The sequence below is a fragment of the Macaca mulatta genome, chromosome 9 (genome assembly GCF_049350105.2).
Source record: "Macaca mulatta isolate MMU2019108-1 chromosome 9, T2T-MMU8v2.0, whole genome shotgun sequence".
NCBI lineage: Eukaryota > Metazoa > Chordata > Mammalia > Primates > Cercopithecidae > Macaca > Macaca mulatta.
In genome coordinates this window covers 70,038,616-70,055,716 of record NC_133414.1, presented here as the reverse complement: position 1 = coordinate 70,055,716, position 17,101 = coordinate 70,038,616, and the positions used below count along the sequence as shown (strand labels likewise).

The following is a 17,101-nucleotide window of genomic DNA, read 5'->3' as shown; positions in this document are numbered from 1 at the left end:
AGCAGAGGGAAGCAGAACTTGAAGCATGTTTGCTTGTCATTCTGCCCATGTGCCCACCAATTCAGCTACAAGCTCCAGGGACATGGGCTAGGGGAGCTTGGGGCTCAGGGCTGAGCCAAGTCACAGGGCAGACAGGTTGGCCTGAATCAACCTGACCATGCTCAGCTGGAACAGTGACTTCTTCATTGTCTGAATCTAAACCAGGAACCCAATGGGGCTTCCTTAGTGCCTGTGTAAGGGCTCTCAGCTTTCACTGCTAAGGAGCTTGCTAGGGACAGGGTGGGTGACCTCAGCCACGGGAGGATTTCTCTTCTTACAGACCTGGAGTTCCTCTTTGGCAGGTTCTGTGCTCCCCTCAAGGGTCCTTGGAGATCCTCTAGCCTGAGTGCTCTTGGGGAAATGTGCTGTGTAAACACCATGCCCATTTCCTGCCTGGAGCACAGGTTTTGTGGTAGGGCTCTCAGGGATGGGAGGAAGCCTGGCAGCCCCCACACCTATAAACGCTGCTGTCTACCTTGCCTTCTGACTTGGAGGCAGAGACCCAAGGAGCTGGAGGCTCTGTGTGTGGGTGAGTTTAGCCCCATCCCTTGGGTGTTCTCCAGCTTGAGGATCACAGGCAGAGAGGACCAGCCAGCAGCCACAGGCCTGACCAAGGCCCAGGCTGGGAAGAAGAGTGACTCCCCATCCCCTACTGGGAGGTGTTTCACAGCACAGTCAGCATAAGTGACCTGCAAAGATCCTCATGTTTGTTATCTTCTTTGGCGAGATCCATCCCTACAGGGTTCAGCAGGGTCTACAGGAGGGGCAGTGAGAGAACAGACCCCAAAAAGAAAGGGGGGACTCCATCATGACCACCTTGAAGGGGGCCAGGCTGCAGGCCCCATTCATCTCTTTTCATTCTCAGGTTGCTGATTTCTTAGAGCCTGAAAAGAAGGTAACTGAGCATATGAGGGACAGATGGAGTGAGTCAGTGAGTGAGTGACCTCATCCTTGCTCCTAATAGACTGGGAGGCACAGGGCAGCTTTTCTGCAGAGCATGGAAGATTCGGCTGAAGTCAGAGAGGTGAAGCCAGTTTCCCAGGGTAACAGTGAGGCACTGACAGAAAGGAGACTACAGTGGAGCCCAGGTCCCCGGGCTCCCCAGAGCTCCTTACTCTTCCTCCTCCTCAGCAGCCTGGAGACCCCACAACCTCCAGCCAGAGGCCTGAAGCGGGAGACCGCGCCAGGTGCCAGATGATGCTGGGAATTTTCCTGGGTGCTTCGGGTCTTCCCAGCACTCTGGTCTCGCCTGCCCTGCCTCTCGGGCTCTGCCCAGCTTCCTGAGTCCTGACAGAGCACAGTGGGGGAGATGTTGGCAGAGGCGGCAGATGGGCTCACGGCCATCCCTCCTGCAGGAGCAGCAGCTGGAGCCGGAGCCATGTGGCTGTGCCCTCTGGCCCTCACTCTCACCTTGATGGCAGCCTCTGGCGCTGCGTGCGAAGTGAAGGACATTTGTGTTGGAAGCCCTGGTATCCCCGGCACTCCTGGATCCCATGGCCTGCCAGGCAGGGATGGGAGAGATGGTGTCAAAGGAGACCCTGGCCCTCCAGGTACTGTGCGGGAGACCCCACCCTCTGCTGAGGGACACAGACCCCTTTACAGAAGGCCCGTCTGTCTAGGCCCCTAGGCTGTGGGCCATAGTGAGCTGGGTGGGACCTGATGGGCTCCTGGGGCCCTTAGGATGGCACATCCTGGAGAGTCTGTCCTCATAGTGCCCATGGAGTGATAACTGGGACAGCCCCATTGATAATGAGGGTCGAGTCTCACTAGCTCCAATCAGTTGTGGGTGACGGATCCCACACATCCATGTCTCTTTTCTCTGCAGGCCCCATGGGTCCGCCTGGAGATATGCCATGTTTTCCTGGGAATGATGGGCTGCCTGGAGCCCCTGGTATCCCTGGAGAGTGTGGAGAGAAGGGAGAGCCTGGCGAGAGGGGCCCTCCAGGTGAGCAGGGTGGGGCAGGTGGGCAGTGGGAACACGGGCACAGCAACCCTGAAGTCCGTTACACAGGGCTGATGGGGATCAGACAAACCCTGCAGGTTCCCCAAGGGCATTTGGCTCAACCTAAGTAAGAGAATGTGAACTTGAGGGAAAAAGCCAAAGTGTCTGGGGAGTGTGGTCACAATTCAGGGAAGGGCAGGTGTGGGAAGTCCTCCATGCCTCGTGACCGCCGATGGGGAGACACGGAGTCAGGTGTGGGACAAGGGACAGCGCTGGGAGGCGGGGGAGGCGCGTCCTGGGATGCAGCGCTGGGGGCGGTCTGAAGGGTGAATGTGGACCAGACATCCAGGCAGATGGTGTGATCAGGAGCCCACAGGCAGATGGGAATTTGAAGCTCAGAGTGGTAAGCAAGGCCATCAGGGCAGCGCAGAGAGCATCATGCTTGCCCTTGGTGGAGGGTGCGGGAGAGGGACTTGCCCCACAGAGGCGGGCAGACAGAGCCACTCGAGGGACAGAGCAGGAAAGAGGACAAGGGGTGGGGGTCTCAGCAGGGGCAATGCTTCGCTAAAGAATAGGGGACCAGGGGTGTGGAGACACACTGGAGTCTTGTGGACCCTCTGAGCCTGGGGCCCGGGCGATGCCTAGCAGCAATGAAAGGGCAGAGTTCCAGGATTGCAGATGGCAAAATGCCTGCGTGGCAGCAAGTGGGGGTCTTCACCGGCCTGCCCCTCCTTCTGTGTGGGGCGCTCTCCGCAGGGCTTCCAGCTCATCTAGATGAGGAGCTCCAAGCCACACTCCACGACTTCAGACATCAAATCTTGCAGACAAGGGGAGGTAAGGGGACCCCCTGGGCCTCACAGGGTAGGAGTTTCCCACAAATTCTCCTCATTCTCGGCAGCAGCTTCTAGAACATAGAGATGACAAACAGGCTCGCACATGTCAGGTCTTGGGGAAAGGAATGATGCTTGCTTTTCTGATGTCTTTGAATGGCCCAGAGGAGACAGAACCCGACACACTTCACTCCCCATTTCATAGGAAAGCAAGTTCTCCACCCGTCTTGCTTTCCACTGAATCCCAGGAAATGGCACCATTTCTGGCAATGAGTAATTGTTAGATGAGTGAATAAATGGATGAAAGCCTAGAAGAGAATTTAGAAAACTGCAATTGGAAGAGGAAGAGAAGACACAGAGAGAGGCAGAGATGGAGAGACTGGGGAGAGTCCAGTAGCAGAAAGCCCAGGTAAGGGAGGTGGCTTAGAGACAAAGCAGTCAATGGCCTGACCCAGTCTCCTCTGCTCCCAGCCCTCAGTCTACAGGAGTCCATACTGGCAATAGGAGGGAAGGTCTTCTCCACCAATGGGCAGTCTGCCACTTTTGATGCCATTCAGGAGGCATGCGCCAGAGCAGGCGGCCACATTGCTGTCCCAAGGAGTCCAGAGGAAAACGAAGCCATTGCGAGCTTCGTGAAGAAGTACAACACGTATGCCTATGTGGGCCTGACTGAAGGACCAAGCCCTGGAGACTTCCGCTACTCAGATGGGACCCCTGTAAACTACACCAACTGGTACCCAGGGGAGCCCGCGGGTCGGGGAACCGAGCAGTGTGTGGAGATGTACACAGACGGGCGGTGGAATGACAGGAACTGCCTGTACAACCGACTGACCATCTGTGAGTTCTGAGAGGCATTTATGCCACGGGACAGGGAGGATCCTGTCTGGCCTTCAGCCTCCATCCCGAGGCTCCACTTGGTCTGTGAGATGCTGGAACTCGCTTTCAATAGAATTCACTTGTGGCTATTAGAGCTGAAGGCATCCTTAACCATTTCATTCCCCTGATGGGCCCTGACTCTTCCCTGGCCAGCCTTGACACTTCCCTTGCAAACCCTCCCAGCACTGCACCCCAGGCAGCCACTCCTAGCCCTGGCCTTCGGCATGAGATGGAGCCCTCCTTATTCCCCATCTGGTCCGGTTCCTTCACTTACAGATGGCAGCAGTGAGGTCTTGGGCTAGAAGGACCCTCCGATGTCACACAGAGTGCCTGCCTCCTGGTCCCCTCTGCTCTCCCTCTGCAGCCCACTTCCTGCCCAGTGCCATCAGGATGAGCAGTCCTGGCCAAGCATAATGACAGAGAGAGCAGACTTCAGGGAAGCCCTGACTGTGCAGAGCCAAGGCCGCAGTGGAGATTCTCTGGCACTCTGAGGTCTCCAGGGCAGGCCTGGTCAGGCTCTCCATGAGGTCAGAAGGCCAGGTGGTGTTCCAGAAGGGTGGTGGCCAGGCCAACCCCATGACTGATGTGTACGATTCACTCCTTTGAGTCTTTGGATGGCAACTCAGCCCCCTGACCTGAAGACAGCCTGTCTAGACCTCTAGGGTGACCTAGAGCCACCTCCAGATGTGACCAGATTAGCTTTCAACTGATGAACAAATCTGCACCCAACTTCAGACTTCAGTGGGCATTCACACCACCCCCACACCCCAGGCTCTGCTTTCTCCTTTCATTAATCCATTCACCCAGATATTTCATTAAAATTATCGTGTGCCAGGTCTTAGGATGTGTCGTGGAGTGGGCTAGTTACCCAGTGACAGTTGAAGATTTTTTTTTCCCTGAGCCTGTGTCTTCTCTGTGAAATGGGAATAAGAATCTTGTTGCCATCACAGTTATTACCATCCCCCCGGCTACCAAAGTTACTACCAGAACTGTTACTACACACAGAGGCTATTGACCGAGCAGCTATCATTTTCCAATCACCTTGACAAGCACTTCTAATACAGCTTATTATGTCCTATTCAATCTTCACACAATGTCACGGGACCAGTATTGTTTACCCATTTTCTATAAGGACACTGAAGCTTGGAGGAGTTAAATGTTTTGAGTATTATTCCAAAGAGCAAGTGGCAGAGGCTGGATCCAAACCCATCTTCCTGTACCTGAAGCTTATGCTCCCAGCCACCCCACTCCTGAGCTGAATAAAGATGATTTAAGCATAATAAATCATGAATGTGTTCACATGAGTTTCCATAGCTTTGGTTCCAAGAAACATCACATTTCTGTGTTTTTGTGAGTCAAATGAACTCTGGCTCTGAGCTCCCACTTTCCTCAAGATTGGAAAATTCAATCTCAGGATGTGCTTTGTTTGGTGGGAGGGGCGACCTTCTCTCCTCCCTGTGATGCTGCAGGGGGATGGGGAGCTACAGACACCATTCAGATGAACACATGGGCATCATGAATCCACATGGTCCATTTGTGGGTGGGGACTCCATGTCTTCTGTTCCCTACTCAGTCACCTGAATGATTTCTGCAGCCCAGCAGTGATGGTGGCACTCAGGGCTCAGTCCCAGGCCTCACTGAGCCACCCTAGTCTCAGGTCTGCATGGAATGGGACCACTGTCCCATGACCCAGGGCTACACAGGAATGCGACAATGTCTCCAATTGCTTGAGGAGGCAGCTACATATATGTCCCACCTCTCTCTTCTCCCCCGGTAACACCTGTGAACACTCTTCCTCAGTGCATGTATTACTGTTCTTTGGTGGAAGGAAGCTCTGGATTAACTCTCAGAAAACCAATGAAAATGAGGGGAACAATTTGTCAGTCTTTCATGAGTGATAATTTTTATTCTGGTCACCATTCCACATGTGCCTAAGACCCAGCACACAAATTGTTGAGGCTTCTTCAAAATTAAGAAAAAAAACAAGTAGAAGCATGTACAGATGTATCTCGACTTACGATGGGGTGACATCCCAATAAACACTTTGCAGGATGAAAATATATTAAGTGGAAAATGCATTTAATGCACCTTACCTACCAAACATCATAGCTGAGCCTGGAGTAACTAAAACATGCCCAGAAAACTTATGTTAGCATGCTATGGGGCAAAATCATCTAACACAATGCCTATTTTATAATGAGGTGTTGACTGTCTCATGAAATTTATGGAATGCTGGACTGAAACTGAATGAATAATTCAGTTATATGTGTACTTTATGTATGGCTTCTACTGGATTTGCATTGCTTTGAAGTCATTGTAAAGTGGAAAAATTTTAAGTCGAGCAATTGCAAATTCAGGACAGTCTGTATTCCCAATTTTATAGATAAATACTTTAGGCCTCTGAAAATTGGTATCTTCTCATTTCTTTTTTTTTAATTTCCAACTTTTATTTTAAGTTCAGGGGTACATATGCAGGATGTGCAGATTTGTTACACAGTTAAACGTGTGCCATTGTGATTACCTGCACAGATCATCTCATCACCTAGCCCAGCATCCGCTAGCTGTTCTTCCTGAGACTTTCCCACCTCCCACTCCCCACCTCCAACAGGCCCCAGTGTGTGTTGTTCTCCCCCATGTGTCCATGTGTTCTCATCATTCAGCTCCCACTTTTAAGTGAGAACACGAAGTATTTAGTTTTCTGTTCCTGTGTTAGTTTGCTGAGGATAATGGCTTCCAACTCCATCTATGTCCCTGCAAAAGGACATCATCTTGTTCCTTTTTATGGCTGCATGGTATTCCAGAATGCATATGTACCACATCTATCATTGATGGGCATTTAGGTTGATTCCATGGCTTTGCTATTGTGCTGCAATGAACATTTGCATGCATGTGTCTTTATGGTAGAATGATTTATATTCCTTTGGGTATATACCCAGTTATGAGATTGCAGGGTCAGATGGTAGTTCTATTTTTAGCTCTTTAAGGAATTGCCACACTATTTTTCACAATGGGTCAACTAATTTACACTTTACCCAACAGTGTATAAGCATTCCCTTTTCTCTTCAATCTCACCAACACCTGTTATTTTTTTACTTTTTAATAATAGCTATTCTGACTAGTGTGAGATGGTAGCTCATTGTGGTTTTGATTTGCATTTCTTCAATGATCAGTGATGTTGAGCTTTTTTTATATGATTGTTGGACACATGTATGTCTTCTTTTGAGGAGTGTCTGTTCATGTCATTTGCCCACTTTCTAATGTGTTTCTTTCCTTGTAAATTTGTTTTAGTTCCTTGTAGATGCTGGATACTAGACCTTTGCCAGATGTATAGCTTGCAAAAATTTTCTCTCATTCTGTAGTTGCCTGTTTACTCTGTCGATAGTTTCTTTTGCTGTGCTCTTTAGCTGAATTAGATCCTATTTGTCAGTTTTTGCTTTTACCACAATTGCTTTTGGCGTGTTCATCATGAAATATTTCCCCATGCCTATGTCTTGAATGGTTTTACCTAGGTTTTCTTCTAGAGTTTTTATAGTTTTGGGTTTTACATTTAAGTCTTTAACCCATCTTGAGTTGATTTTTGTATGTGGCATAAGGAAGGGGTCCAGTTTCAATTTTCTGCATATGGCTGGCCAGTTATCCCAGCACCATTTATTAATAGGAAATCCTTTCCCCATTGCTTGTTTTTATCAGGTTTGTCAAAGATCAGATAGTTGTAGGTGTGTGGTCTTACTCCTGGGTTCTCTATTTTGTTCCATTGGTCTATGTGTCTGGTCTTGTACTGATACCACGCTGTTTTGGTTACTATAGCCTTGTAGTATAGTTTGAAGTCAGGTAGCATGATGCCTCCAGCTTTGTTCTTTTTGTTTAGGATTGTCTTAGCTATTCATGCTCTTTCTTGGTTCCATATGAGTTTTAAAATAGTTTTCTCTAATTTTGTGAAGCTTGTCAATGGTAGTTTAATGGGAATAGCATTGAACCTACAAATTGCTTTGGGCAGTATGACCATTTTCATGATATTGATTCTTTCTATCCATCAGCATGGAATGTTTTTCCATTTGTTTGTGTCATCTCTTATTTCTTTGAGCAGTGGTTTGTTGTTCTCCTTGAAGAGATTCTTCACTTCCCTTGTCAGCTGTATTCTAAGTATTTTATTCTTTTTGTGGCAATTGTGAATGGCAGTTCATTCATGATTTGGCTCTTAGCTTGCCTGTCATTGGTGTATAGGAATGCTACTGATTTTTGCACATTGATTTTGTATCTTGAGTCTTTGCTGAAGTTGCTTATCAGCTCAAGAAGTTTTTGGGCTGAGACCATGGGGTTTTCTAGATACAGGATCATGTCATCTGCAAACAAAGATAGTTTGACTTCCTTTCTTCCTATTTGAATATTCTTTATTTATTTATCTTTCCTGATTGCCCTGCCAGAACTTCCAATACACAAATAGGGGTGGTGAGAAAGGGCATCTTCGTCTTTGCTGGTTTTCAAGGGGAGTGCTTCCAGCTTTTGCCCATCCAGTATAATATTGGCTGTGGGCTTGTCATATATGGCTCTTATTATATTGAGGTATGTTCCTTCAATACCTAGTTTCCTGAGAGTTTTTAACATAAAGGGATGTTTAATTTTATCAAAGGCTTTTTTTGCATCTATTGAGATAATCATGTGGTTTTTGTCTTCAGTTTTGTTTATGTGATGAATCACTTTTATTGATTTGCGTATGTGGAACCAACCTTGCATCCTAGGGATGAAGTTTACTTGATTGTGGTGGATAAGCTTTTTGATGTGTTGCTTGATTCAGTTTGCCAGCATTTTGTAAAGGACTTTTGCATCAGTGTTCATCAAGAATATTGGTCTGAAGTTTTCTTTTTTGTTGTATCTCTGCCAGGTTTTGGTATCAAAATGATGCTGGCCTCACAGAATGAGTTAAAGAAGAGTTCCTTCTTTCAATTTTTTGGAAGAGTTTCAGTAGGAATGGTACCAGCTCTTCTTTGTACTTCTGGTAGAATTAAGCTGTGACTCCATCTGGTCCTGGGATTTTTTTGGTTGGCAGGCTATTTATTACTGCCTCAACTTCAGAACTCATTATTGGTCTATTCAGGGATTCCCTTTCTTCCTAGTTCACTCTTGGGAGGGCATATATGTTCAGGACGTATTTATCCATTTCTTCTAGATTTTCTAGTTTATATGCATAGAGGTGCATAGATCTCTGATGGTTGGTTGTATTTCTGTGGGGTCAGTGGTGATATCCCCCTTATCATTTCTGATTTTGTCTATTTGAATCTTCTCTTTTCTTCTTTATCAGTCTAGCTAGTGATCTATCTATTTTATAAATTTTTTCAAAAATCCACCTCCTGGATTTGTTTATATTTTTAAGGTTTTTCGTGTCTCTATGTCCTTCGGTTCTGCTCTGATCTTGGTCATTTCTTGTCTTCTGCTAGCTTTGGGGTTTATTTGCTCTTAGTTCTCTAGTTCTTTTAGTTGTGATGTTAGGTTGTTAACTTTCTAGTTTTTTAATGTGGGCATTTAATGCTATAAATTTCCCTCTTATCACTGCTTTAGCTGTGTCCCAGGGATTCTGGTACATTGTATCTTTGTTTTCATTAGTTTCAAAGAAGTTCTTGATGTCTGCCTTAATTTCATTATTTATCCAAGAGTCATACAAGAGCAAGTTTTTCAATTTCTATGTAGTTGTGTGGTTTTGAGTGAATTTCTTCATCTCGAGTTCTAATTTGATTGTATTATTGTCTGAGAGATTGTTTGTTATTATGTCAGTTCTTTTTCATTTGTTGAGGAGTGTTTTACTTCCAATTATGTGATCAATTTTAGAGTGAGTATGATGTGTCAATGAGAAGAATGTATATTCTGTTGGTTGGGGGTGGAGAGTTCTGTAGACATCTTACAGGTCCACTTCATCCAGAGCTGAGTTCAGATCCTGAATATCTTTGTTAATTTTTTGTCTCAATGATCTATCTAATATTGTTAATGGGGTGTTAAAGTCTCCCACTATTATGTGTGGGAGTCTAAGTTTCTTTGAATGTCTCCAAGAGCTTGCTTTATGAATCTGAGTGCACCTGTATTGGGCACATATATATTTAGAATAGTTATCTCTTCTTGTTGAATTGAACTCTTTACCACTATGTAAGGCTCTTCTTTGTCTTTTTTTATCTTTGCAGGTTTAAAGTCTGTTTTGTCAGAAACTACGATTGCAGCCCCTGCTTTTTTCTGTTTTTCATTTGCTTGGTTAATTTTCCTCCATCTCTTTATCTTGAGCCTATGTGTGTCTTTGCATGTGAGATGGGTCTCTTGAAGACAACATAGTGACTGCTCTTAATTCTTTATCCAGCTTGCCATTCTGTGTCTTTTAATTGGGGTCATTTACTCCATTTACATTTAAGAATAGTATTGATATGTGTGGATCTGATTCTGTCATGATGATGCTAGCTGCTTATTTTGCAGACTTGTTTATGTGGTTGCTTCATAGTGTCTCTGCTCTATGTACTTCAGTGTGTTTTTGCAGTGGCTGATAACAGTTTTCTTTTCCATATTTGGTGCTTCCTTCAGGAGCTCTTGCAAAGCAGGTCTGGTCATGATGAATTCCCTCAGCATTTTCTTGTCTGAAAAGAATTTTATTTCTCCTTCGTTTATGAAGCTTAGTTTGGCCAGATATGAAATTCTGGGTTGGAAATTCTTTTTTTTAAGAAAGTTGACTGTTGGCCCCCAATCTTTTCTGACCTGTAGTGTTTCCACTAAGAGAGTCACAGTTAGTCTGATGGACTTCCCTTTGCAGGTGACCTGTCCTTTCTCTCAGGCTGCTCTTAACATTTTTTCTTTCATTATGACCTTGGAGAATCTGATTATTATATCTTGGAAATGATCTTCTCATGGAGTATCTTACTGGGGTTCTCTGTATTTCCTTAATTTGAATATTAGCCTGTCTTGCTAGGTTGGGGAATTTCTCCTGGATGATATCCTGAAGCACATTTTCCAACTTGGTTCCATTTTCCCCATCACTTTCAGGTACCCCAATCAGTGATAGATTCAGTCTCTTTACATAATTCCATATTTCTTGTAGGCTTTGTTCATTTCTTTTCATTCTTTTGTCTCTATTTTTGTCTGCCTGTCTTAATTCAGAAAGCAAGTTTTCCAGTTCTGAGATTCTTTCCTCTGTTTGGTCTATTCTGCTATTAATACTTGTAATTGCACTGTGAAGTTCTTGCAGTGTATTTTTCAACTCTAACAGGTTGGTTATGTTCCTCTCAAAATTGACTGTTTTGGCTGTCAGTTCCCTATGGTTTTATCAAGATTCTTAGCTTCTTTGCATTGGATTGCAACATGCTCCTTTAGCTCTGCAAAGTTTGCTATTACTCACCTTTTGAGGCCTACTTCTATCATTTCAGACATCTCAGCCTCAGCCCAGTTCTGAGCCCTTGCTGGGAGGTGTTGCAGTCATTTGGAGAAAAAGGGGCACTCTGGCTTTTTGAGTTTTCAGCATTTCCGCATTGATTCTTTCTAAACTTTGTTGGCTTATCTACGTTTGATCTTTGAGGTTGCTGACCTTTGGATGGGGTTTTTGTTGTTTTTCGTTGTTGTTGTTGTTGTTTTCTGTCTGTTTGTATTTCTTTTAACAGTCTGCCTAACTTCCACAGGGTTGCTGTGGTTTGCTAGGAGGCTGCTGCAGACCCTAGTTGCCTCAGTTCTTCCCATACCTGGAGGTATCACCAGTGAAGGTGGTCCCAGGGAGAGATCAGATCTCTGTCCATAATATGTGCCAGCGGGAGTGGCTGGAGGGCCTGGCTGGGAGGTCCCGCCAAGTGAGGAGAAATGGATCGGGTCCCCCACTAAAATAAGCACTCTGGCCACCATCTGTCAAAGCTACTACATTGTGCTACTGGGGGGATTCTTTCTTGTCTGGACTGTTTGGACTCTCCAAAGCCCATAGACTGAAAGGTCTGAGTCAACCCTCTTCCCCGGGGCTCCATTCTGTCTCAGGCAGGCTCCACCCTGTTACTGGTGGTTGTCTGGAATTCCAAGCCAGTGGGCATTGTCTTGCAGGTACCATGGAAGTGGAGCCCATGGAATGAGGCTGCTCAGGCTCCCTGGATTTTGCCCCCTTTCTAGGGGTATATGCGGACCTCCCACCTTTGTACCTCTGAGTTGCAGACACATTTTTTGGAGATCCTGGGGCTATGGCATATGAAACTCCTGGGTCTCTGTGTGTGCAAGAGTAGCTGCTCTACCAAGACTGCACACAGCTCTGTGTGTCAGACCTGGCATGGGCTCATGAAGGGATCTCCTGATCAGTGGGTTACAAAGATCTGTGGGAGAACAGTGCTTTCCTGGGGTCATACAATCACATACCACTTCCCTTGGCTGGGGGTGGGGGTTCCCTTGGCTCTGTGTCACTCCTGGGTGGGCCATTGTCCCACACTGCTTTCCTTCCTTGTCTGTGGGTCAAGTTATTTCCCTGAACAGTCCCAATGTGACTATCTGGATATTTCAATTTCAGGTGCTGTATTCACTCGCCCTTTTCATTCCTCTCTGTGAGTGCTGAGAACCATAGCTCCTTCTAATCAGCGATCTTTTCGTTTCTTTTTAGATTTATTTTTACTTACTTTATGGTTTAATTTTCTATTGTTACTATACCATTTTATTATATTCTAAATTAATTATTGCTGGTTTGTAAGAAAAACTCTTGATATATTATTTGTTGATCTTATACCCTACCATCTTTTTGGAACCTCATTTCCCCCCAGTACTTCTAATATAACTGATTCTGTTACATTTTATAAGTATATGTTTCTATTTACAAACAGTAGAAATTTTGTATATCTCTTTATGCCATTTATATGTTTATATTCCCTTTTTATAGGGGCCAGGAGAACCTATAAATTTTTGAAGAGACTCATTGAAATTTTTCATTGAGTCTTTGTAATATAATTTTATGTCTAGAAAACCCTATAATCCTGGCCCAAAACCTTCTTCAGCTGAAAACAACTTCAGCAAAATTTCAAGATACAAAATCAACATAAAAAATCCCTAGCATTCCTATATACACCAACAAAAGACAAGCCAAAAGTCAAATCAGGAATGTGATCCTGTTCACAATTGCCACAAAAAGAATAAAATACCTAGCAATACAGCTAACCAAGGAAGTGAAAGATCTCTACAATAAGAATTACAAAACACTGCTCAAATAAATCACAAATGACACCAACAAATGAAAAAACATCCCTGCTCTGAGTAGAAAGAATCAATACCATTAAAATAGCCATACTCTCCAAAGCGTTTTACAAATTCAATGCTATTCATATCAAACTACCAATGACATTCTTCACACAACTGTAAAACACTATTTTAAAATTCATATGGAACCAAAAAAGAGAACAAAGCTGGAGGCATCACATTACCCAAACCTCAATCTATACCACAGGGCTGCAGTAACCAAAACAGCATGGTACTAGTACAAAAACAGACCCATAGACCAAGGGAATGGAATAGAGAGCCCAGAAATAAGGCTGCACTACTACAACCATCTGATTCTCAACAAAACTAAAACAAAAACAAACCAGCAATGAAGAAAAGACTTCCTATTCAATAAATGGTGCTGGCATATGCAGAAGATTGAAACTGGACCCCTTTTTTATACCACATACAAAAATCAGCTCAAGATGGATTAAAGACTCAAATGTAAAACCCAAAACTATGAAAACCCTGGAAGACAACCTAGGCAATACCATTCTGGACATAGGAACAGGCAAAGATTTCATGGCAAACACAACAAAAGCAATGCAATGAAAGCAAAAATTGACAAATGGGATCAAATTAAACTTAACAGCTTCTGCACAGCAAAAGAAACTATCAACAGAGTAAACAAACAACATACAGAATGGGAGAAAATATTTCTCCCATTTTCAGCATCTATAAAAACTTAAGCAAATTTACAAGAAAAAAGCATTAAAAACTGAACAAAGAACATGAACAGACACTTTTCAAAATAAGACATACACGCAGCCAATAAGCATATGAAAAAAATCTCGATATCACTAATTATTAAAAATACAAATCAAAACCACAATGAGATGACATCTCACACCAGTCAGAATAGCTATTATTAAAAGGTCAAAAAATAACAATTGCTGATGAGGTTGCAGAGAAAATAAAATGTTTATACACTGTTGGTTAGAGTGTAAATTAGTTCAACTATTGTGAAAAACAGTGTGGCAGTTCTTGCAGCCAAAAAACATATGAAAAAAAGCTCATCATCACTGGTCATTAGAGAAATGCATATCAAAACCACGATGATATACCATCTTACACCAGTTAGAATGGTGATCATTAAGTCAGAAAACAAGAGATGCTGGAGAGGATGTGGAGAAATAGGAAAACTTTTACACTGTTGGTGGGAGTGTAAATCAGTTCAACCATTGTGGAAGACAGTGTGGTGATTCCTCAAGGATCTAGAACCAGAAATACCATTTGACCCAGCAATCCCGTTACTGGGTACATACTCAAATGTACATAAATCATTCTGCTATAAAGACACGTGCACACGTATGTTTATTGCAGCACTGTTCACAATAGCAAAGACTTGGAACCAACCCAAATGACCATGAATAATAGACTGGATTTAGAAATGTGGCACATATGCACCATGTAATACTATGCAGCCATAAAAAAGGATAAGTTCCTGTCCCTCACAGGGACATGGATGAAGCTGGAAACCATCATTCTCAGCAAACTAACACAAGAACAGAAAACCAAACAATGCATGTTCTCACTCATAAGTTAGAGCTGAACAATGAGAACACATGGACAAAGGGAGGGGAACATCACACACTGGTACCTGTCAGGGGTTGGGGGCTATGGGAGGGATAGCATCAGGAAAAATACCTAGTGTAGATGATGAGTTGATGGGTGCAGCAAACCACAATGGCCCGTGTATACCTATGTAACAAATCTGACGATCTGCACATGTATCCCAGAACTTAAAGTATAATTTAGAAATATATGCAAAAAAACAAATAATTTGCTCAGGAAATTTTTATCTATGTACATCATAGGATTTTTGCATTATGAGTGAGACTGACCTGTGATATTCCTTTTTTGTATTTTCCTTGTCACATTTTTGTATTGAGATCATTTTGGTCTCAAAAAATAAAAATTTTAAAATTTTTTTCTATTTTCTGGAGGATTTTTTGTGAGATTAGAACAATTTCTTAAATTATTTGTAAAATTCACTGATGAAGACATAATTATAGATTGAATTTATAAATCTATGCAGAAAACTACTTAGATTTTTGTACGTCTTCTTGTGTACGTTTTGGAATTGATATTTTTCTAGTTTATCCAGTTCCTATACATTTTCAAATTGACTGGCATAAAGTTATTTGTATTATCATTTTATGATCTTTATGTCTATAGGATATGTAGTGTTAGACTCCTCATCGTTCCTGATATTGGTTATTTGTGACTTCTCTTTTTTCCTCTTTATCAAGCTCATCAAAATGTATCCATTCTTTTGGTCTTTTCTAAGAACAAACTTGTCGGTTTATCCCTTCTGTTGCATTTTATTTTATTTCATTAATTTCTGCTCATTATTATTAGTTCAGATTCAGGAAGTACATGTGCAGGTTTGTTACACAGGTATATTGTATGATGCTGAGGTTGGGGCTCCTAGTGATCCCATCACCCAGGAAATAAACATAATACTCAATAGGTGGTTCTTCAACCCTTGCATTCCTCCCTCCTTCCCCTCTTTTGGAATCCACAGTGTTTATTGCTCCTATCTTCTTGTCCATGTGAATCCAGTGTTTAGTTCCCATTTCTGGGTGAGAACATGCAGTATTTGGTTTTCTATCTCTGTCTTAATTTGCTTAGGATAATGGCCTCCAGCTACATCCATGTTGCTGCTAAGGATGTGATTTGGTTATTTTTTATGGCTGCATGCTCTTCATTATTTTCTTCTGTTTTCTTTGGGCTTAACTTGCCTTATTTTTCTAACATTTTGAAATGGGTATTAGATTAATGATTTTCAGTATTCTTCTTTTCTAAAATGTAGAAAGGTTGTAAATTTTCCTCCAAGTGCAGCTCTAGTTGATCTTATATGTTTTGATACTTAATTATTCATGATTATTCAGTTACAGTATTTTCTAATTTCTATTAGAATGGCTTTTTTTGGCCTACAGGTTATTTAGAAGCATACTTCTTAATTTTCCTCTTAAATATATAGAGATTTTCAAAGTATCCTTTTATCATTGATATACAGAATAATTGTTCTGTGGTAAGGGAACGTTTTTTGAAATTTGTTGAAACTTGCTTTAATATCCCAGCATATGCTCAATTTTTATTAATGTTTCATAAAAATAGTATCTACCCTTGAATTTTGGGGTGCAGTGTTCTATGTATGTCAAGTAATTCAGGTTTTTAAGTGTATCTTCCCAATATTTTATCATCTACTGATTTTTGTGTCAGCTTGGTCTATCAGTTAATAAGAAAGTTGTATGAAAATCTTCCACATGATTGTGGATTTGTCTGCTTTTTCTTATAATTCTGTCAATTGTTTCTTTATATGTTTTGAGGCCATATTTGTAAGTACATACATATTTAGAATTATTGTATCTTTCTGGGGGATCAAACCAGAAATTATGAAGTATTTATTTATGAATTATACTTATGAAATGTAAAAAAAAAAAAAGAATGAAAAATACTATTTGACTCAGCAATCTCATTACTGGGTATATACCCAGAGGAATACAAATCATTCTACCATAAAGACACATGCATGTGAATGTTCATTGCAGCACTATTCACAATAGCAAGGAGATGGAATCAACCTAAATGCCTGTCAATGACAAGAGTTTTGAGACTACATATTAGTTTTGAGAACAAAAGAACTCCAAGTTCCAAGATCTGAGAGATATAAATTTAGGCTCTTAATGAAACCTGCTCTTTATTAAATTAGTGATTTACATTATTTTTTGATGTTGAACTATCCTTGCATTCCTCTGATATACCCTATTTGGTCTGATGCTTGATACACTCATTACACAGACTATGGACCGGGCACTAGTATTAACTCATGTAATCCTCATTAACCCTATTTTATAGCTGCTATCATTCTTTCAAATTTACAAATAAGAATATTGAGGCATATAGAGGTCAAAGTGATTTACCAAATATTATGCAGTTAATTCATGGGCTAATGAATGTAGGAAATCATATTCCAGAGACTTCTATTAACCATAAATACATTGCTGGTCTTAATAGCTATTTTTTACATTGTATTTTTGCATCTGTACTTAACAGATTAGGTTGGCTGAGAGTTCCTTTCTATTTTTCTGTCCTTATGCATTCTGTGTTACATATTCGGCTAATCATGTTAGCTAAGTAGCTGTAGACACAAACCATTTCTATAACA

At 42.5% G+C, this 17,101-nt stretch overlaps 1 protein-coding gene across 8 annotated transcripts; it reads left to right on the top strand.

The window, feature by feature from the left end:
* The first annotated feature begins 419 nt into the window (after nt 1-419).
* SFTPA1 (surfactant protein A1) lies at nt 420-4,974 on the top strand. Of its 8 annotated transcripts, none has more exons than XM_077944856.1 (7): nt 524-568; nt 905-934; nt 1,174-1,226; nt 1,395-1,589; nt 1,865-1,984; nt 2,738-2,815; nt 3,283-4,971. In XM_077944856.1, the coding sequence occupies exons 4-7, from the start codon at nt 1,418-1,420 to the stop codon at nt 3,657-3,659; spliced, it is 747 nt and encodes a 248-aa protein (XP_077800982.1). In that variant the 5' UTR covers nt 524-568; nt 905-934; nt 1,174-1,226; nt 1,395-1,417; the 3' UTR covers nt 3,660-4,971.
* Nucleotides 4,975-17,101: the final 12,127 nt, after the last annotated feature.

Coding starts and splice junctions, on each gene's coding strand:
- SFTPA1 (XM_077944851.1), top strand. CDS start 1,037: ATGGAAGATTCGGCTGAAGTCAGAGAGGTGAAGCCAGTTTCCCAGGGT. Junction 1,590..1,864: donor AGGAGACCCTGGCCCTCCAG/GTACTGTGCGGG, acceptor TTTTCTCTGCAG/GCCCCATGGGTCCGCCTGGA. Junction 2,816..3,282: donor AATCTTGCAGACAAGGGGAG/GTAAGGGGACCC, acceptor CTCTGCTCCCAG/CCCTCAGTCTACAGGAGTCC.